Consider the following 6152-nt stretch of genomic DNA (forward strand, 5'->3'; position numbering starts at 1 on the left):
ATGAACAATTTACACATGCCAAGCAATTAAAAGCTTTCCCCCAAACCTTTTAAGTTTTATCAGAACTATTGGCAGGATCTGTTTACAGCATCTGGTTTTAGTCAGTAACCACTTAATTTAGTCAGAACTACAACTAGGTTTTCTTCAACATATTATTTAAAAAACTTGTAGGAATATGCCTATAAGCATATCAGTTTGCCTTAAAGTGATTAAGTCAGCACAAAAAAAAAAAAAAAAGGATTGTCTGTGGTTTAAGATCTGTTGCTTGTGTCCCCATGCCCGGTGCATATCATCTTTAAATAAAAAGTGCAAATGGAACTTGGGGACTGGATGGACTGATTTGCCTATTATTTGTCTTCAGTTGCTTATTCTGTAGCCACCTCACATCAGCTGTCCCATCGTACTTTGGATTAGCTACAATTTAAAATAAGGCTCACTGAAGAAAAGGAAGAAATGACATCTAACTTCCAGACTTCTCCCACCCCGAAGTCCCACAAAAGTGCTCAGTTCCCTTTTTACACAAAATCCCTAAAATCTTGATTACAAAACTATTGAACATTTCAGTTCTACCATCCATACAGTCACCTTCCTTTCAAGCAAGGCCAAAGAAGTGATGATGCATTCCCTCTGAATGCAAGAGATACTACACTTTTTGTGAATAAACAGACTGACATTACGACTGCAGTCTCCTCTGCGAGTGTACAGATGTCAGATGAACTGGTCCATTTTGGAGAGACCTCGGGTGTATGAACACCAGCAGATAAAGATCTAAGACTGATAATATAAACCCAACACGAACTATTAACTTCCAAGACCACCTACTGTATAAACAAGTCTCATTTCCTAAGGGATCAGTCAACAGCAGCTGCGCTTTGTCACCGATGGCTGCCTTCTAAGTTTGAAGCCCTTACCACTAGACGGGGGGTTGGTGTCAGTTGATGGAATTCTGCGACCTACAAGGAGGCAGAAAAAAAAATTATAGGAAACACTGTATTTGAAACGAATTCTAAGCATTCAGTCTACGTTTCATTCACAAAAATGTGTCTTCAATTAGTCAGAAGTCATTAACGACAACATTCCTGCGTAACAGAAGGATGGCAGTTCACAGTCTAAGCTATGTCTGTAAGAGGTATGGATCCACAAAAGAAGAGCAGAGGCAGCATTAAGCTCATTTTCCAGCGTTTATGCTTCAGCCTAGTCTAGACTTGGAGACTTACACTACAAAAGCACTCAGAGAACATACTCTGCAGGATCCAATGCCATCTGAAATACCGTCACTGACCACTACCATCCTGACCTGTATTTCCACAGCAGATCACCTGCACTGGGCTTAGCACAGATGTGCTTGTAAAGATAGCTGCTTTAGCCACCTAATCAGTCTTTAAAACTGACTATTCCTGGTTGAGTACTCTGAGGAGGTTTTATGATTATTTCCGCCTCCCCCAATTTATTCAAGACCAATTTTAGAGAGCAACTATTAAGTAAAATCAAGAAGCTAATCTACAGCACGTACTTTTTACATCAGCTTCAATATATTCAATTGCTTATAAGGACCCTGTTTTTTATTTGCTTAAGTCTAGTTCTGATTAACTACAGAAACATTAAATTGCCGTGCACGCACACAAATGGATTGCTGGTTGTCCTCTTTTTGTAACAGGCCGACATACCCACACATCAGTGCTGCGGCTTGAAACATCTCCTACAAATAATGTTGTATGGAATTCACCTTGTCATACCCACCATGAATGGGAAAGTTTTGCAATTTAATGAAAAAAATACTCAAGGTATCACAAAAATATCTGTGGAAAACCTACACACACTAGTTGCTATTTCCCAGGCAGAAATCTAGCATTTACAAATTCTTCTATTTTTGAAAATGCACTGTTTTAGACTAAGTACAAACACTAGGAGTGAGAACTTAATTCCTTTCCTCAGCTGTATAAAGTTTGGATCTCCCTCCCACCATCTCCCTTCCCTTTCATAACCTTGAAAGTACTCATTAAAACATTCAATAACAGATACAGTAAGATGACACTGACTTCTGACACACGAGTGCCCTGCCTGCTATTTATCCAGCAGCATCACAGCAGACTTAAAATCTCTAGAAGAAATATTTAGAGGTCATTACATGGCCAAGAACGTACACAGCTCATTTTGCAGTTTATATTCATGCCGGACTGTAACAAATTTCACTCTGTATACTCTCACCTAAATAGCACAAAAAGTTATACAGTAATCAAATTTCTACTTGAATTTCTTTCAGAAGAGAGCACGTTAACTGTTTGAATACTTACTAATTTCTATAAAGAGTTCATTAATGTTTATTGCATTTTTCGCACTTGTCTCTACAAATATTGCATGAATGGAATCTGCATAGTCTTTAGCATCTTTTTCCATGACTTCTCTGGAAAAACAAAACACAGAAAATAATTGTGACTGCAGGAAAAAAAATATTCAAAATTTTAAGTCACAAAATAAGCATTTTGCGTTTTCCCTGTTTGGCATCACAGTGCTCCCTCATCCTGCAGTTGATGCTCATCCTTTACTCTATGCCGTCTCCCTGCCTTGAGGTATGAGCGCCAATGAAGCACAACCATAAACTAAACAAGGCCTTAATCCATCTGACAACATTACAGTGGAGCTTGTTTTGTGAGTGCTCCAAGTGTAGCTCTGCAATCATTAGGGGCTGCTTTCTTCTTCACACACAGAAGAGTTTTATATGTACTGAAAAGATCCTAAAGCACGAGTTCCACTAAACGAGAGGGTTTCCTGCAGCTGCTTACAAAGCCAAGTATCTCACAACTCTGCACAGATCATTAGTATAGCATTTACTTTACACAAAGCATAAAGCTGTAGTTAAAAACAGAGCACATAAGAACAAAGCCAACAAGTGAAAAAGTTATTCTGCACCCCTAAGCAGGCAAGCTGATAGTGAAGCATGTTTCCTTAATCCCCATGAAAATACCAAACCCCAGTAGGTGCAGAGGGCTGGATTATACATTGTATCCCTGAACATGAAATTTCTAGAAAACATGGGCTGCTTTCAGTAACAAGGGAGTTTGGATACCAAAAGCACAGACTTTGGATTGGGGACGCAAATACGGCCTCAGACTGAAGTAAAGGAATCTTGCTCATTAGCTTGAATAGCAATGTTTGTAGCACTTAGGATTCCACCCAAGCACCAAGAAATAAGCGTGTGCGACTTAATACTGCGTGCCTTTTCTCCATCTTCTATGTCATATTATGCCGTATTTCCTTCAAGAGACATGCTGCTTCTAACAAAAGTTATTGGAGCTCATTAGATAACTGCTATACATTAACAATTTGTAAATACTAAGAACCAACTTCGCAGTGGTTAAACACATAACCATCTGTCTGCTTCGAGACACCAGCTGTGGTACTTTTTCCAATGAAATCTGAAAACAAGAAGTTTGCACACACCTTTTCTCTGAATTTGGGCTTATTTAGCCAGGACATCAATGAAAAATGGGGCTTCTCTTGTTTTTAATACATGCCTTCTTGAACGTTTGGCTGTTCATAAAGTTTTTCGAGAAATTTGCCCGCTCCCTGCAACTATTTCAGCCACAGCCAATTCCACACCAATATTTAAGCGGGGAAGGAAGGCACCTGAACAAGCAAGTCAGAAAAACCTACACAATGCTTTCCAACAGGCTTGGTGTTTTTCCTAACAAAATGAGGTGCTACAGAGTGACAGGGGTACTTCTTATAAAGTGAGGTAAACAGCTTGTATTACACTGTACTTTCACAGGCAGTTTAGGCTTGTGTAACTTGGCACTGCCACCAGAAAAGGTAATCCTGTCTCCTTGTAAACTGCTCATTCCTAACCCTGCTATCCCACCTCTGTCATGCCAGCAAGTGTGCATGGTGTAAGATAAATACATGTGGATCAGTTCCTTTTTTTTTTTAATGATTAGTTTTAATCTGTATCCATTTTACAGCCTGATTTACTGCCCAATCACACACGTACTCCCACCAACACGGGAGGAAGTGGGCAAGACTGTCCCAGGGCAGACTAACCTAATCTTCTGATGGCAGTAACAGCTCAGACTGCTTCTGAAACTACAATGCTAGTGAAAAACAGCTTAAATTGCTCTATAAAGCTTAAATCTTAAAATATTTTACACTATGAGCTTAAGTGAAAACCTCCAAACTGTCAGTGGTTATTTACCTTACATCATTAAGATCACACTTATTTCCTGCAATAGCTACAACAATGTTTGGAGGTCCGTGCTGTCGGAGCTCTTTAACCCAGTTCTTTAAAGTTGAGAAAGTTTCCTGATGTGGAAGGGGAAAAAAAAAAAAAAAAAAGGAATTAAGGTTAGAAGTGGCCCATGACACACACACAACCCCTCCCTCCCCCAAAATTGTAATGCTGGGTCAAGATCAAATTTCTTACCTCTTTTGTGATGTCATACACTATAATGGCTGCTGCTGACCCTCTGTAATACATTGGTGCTAAAGCACGAAACTGAAAGACAGAGACCACATATTATGAATCCGATCTGCCACCGACTTCCATGATTTCATCATTATTACTGAAGAAAGTGAAAACTAGCTTAGAAGTTTACATTAGTGGAAAACTTCTCAGTTACACAGTCTGTGCGGTAGAGTACATAAACGTCCATGAAAGTACTGTTTTACAAAGGTCAACCAATAAATAGTTTCAGGATCAGGGGCACAACTGCTGCGAAAAGCAGGAAGCCAAACTTGACCTTTATTTGACTAGATTAGAATCTCTCATTTAAAAGACTGCAAATCATACACAGACACAAACCCGCAGGATATATGCTCAACTTTAAACACCAGGCAAGAGGAAAATAGTCAAAACTGAACTTGCTTCTTCCTCTTCAAGACACACACGCTTTTGGAAAAAAGTAATTTTAAGAAAACTAGCATCTATTACTGCTGATCTGAAATGTTCAGGAGTTGGTGTCAACCTCTAGCCCCATGGATCAGTCATGGCACTCAAATGCTAGAAACTGATTTCTTTGTATTCTAACTTCTGGTTTTCGCTTAACTTTTGAAGAAAAACTCAAAAGTTAGAAGCATGTTTAAAAAAATACAAAAGCCCACAACTATGTGGGAACACACTAGATAGGAAAAGGCTATGGTAACATTAATTTTCAGAATTAAACCTACAGCAGGCATATTTGGTTGGTAGTGCATTTGCAGGGTATAAACCAGGCCTGTACCTTTGCATGGGCAAGGTATTATGGATCCAGGACTGAAAAAAGTGATAGAGCACAGGATTAAGTTGCATCAAAAATATCAATCAAGCATTCTTAAGAACAGTGTGATATTCTGCCAATTTAAAAAGAACCAGACAACCAATCTAGCAACCAAAAGTCTAAACTGCATGTTCTGCTATGATATAAGCATATGTGGTTTACCCTGAGTAATAAGATGCACAAAAGCTCTAAAAATCATGAACAGAATACAGTTTTTCATAAAGGCTTATTTGGTTCTAATAAAATACCAATTTCCTTTTGCTTAGTACAGTTCAACTGAGAGCAATACTATAAATCATAAAAATCTTGCTATAAAGCAGAATTCCAGACCATTTACAATTGGCTCTCAAATTCTGTTTTGAAAACAGGATTTTGAACACAAAGTTCAGAATATGAAAATATTTAATAGTGGGAAAGGGAAACATGGGCAGGCATTCAGTTCATGTTGGGACATAATCCTTCTCTTCCTCATAAGTACTAAAATGTAAAGGGAAACATATTTGGTAAACCACCACTTGGACTGGTTGCAACCTGGCTTTTTGATCATTTGACTATTTACATTGGGAATAAACCAACTTTCACTTGCTGATTTTGTATTACTCTAATTTCCTGCCTGCTAACACTTAGATACTTTTTTCCACCTAAGAGCAGTCGGCAGATAAAATACATTAACAAAACAGATGTTACCAGAAACACTGAAATTTTCCTTTTGCTATTTTTCCAAAGACTTCAGCTTGCCCTCCAGCCCCCAGTTTGTGTTCTGACAGAATTATTAAGAAGACATAATGTAATTATCCACAGAAACTGTCAAAATTGTTAGGCAAGAAGGAAAAAATCCTAATTGCTGTAAGTACCCTCCTATCAGCTTGACTCAGCGGCGAAGAACCGAGGTGTGTGTGTAGG

General features: G+C 38.6%; 1 protein-coding gene across 1 annotated transcript in view; it reads right to left on the reverse strand.

Moving 5' to 3' along the window:
* Positions 1 to 252: 252 nt before the first annotated feature.
* RAB22A (RAB22A, member RAS oncogene family) overlaps positions 253 to 6152 on the reverse strand; it is a 14449-nt gene continuing 8549 nt past the window's right edge. Inside the window, exons 4-7 of the mRNA XM_010155050.1 lie at positions 4418 to 4489; positions 4190 to 4296; positions 2295 to 2404; positions 253 to 953 (exon numbers count right to left, since the gene is read on the reverse strand). Of these exons, the coding sequence (XP_010153352.1) occupies positions 856 to 953; positions 2295 to 2404; positions 4190 to 4296; positions 4418 to 4489 (387 nt within the window). The 3' untranslated portion in view covers positions 253 to 855. The remainder of the gene's footprint in view (positions 954 to 2294; positions 2405 to 4189; positions 4297 to 4417; positions 4490 to 6152) is intronic.

Source organism: Eurypyga helias, unplaced genomic scaffold (assembly GCF_000690775.1).
Source record: "Eurypyga helias isolate BGI_N326 unplaced genomic scaffold, ASM69077v1 scaffold38657, whole genome shotgun sequence".
Classification (NCBI taxonomy): Eukaryota; Metazoa; Chordata; class Aves; order Eurypygiformes; family Eurypygidae; genus Eurypyga; species Eurypyga helias.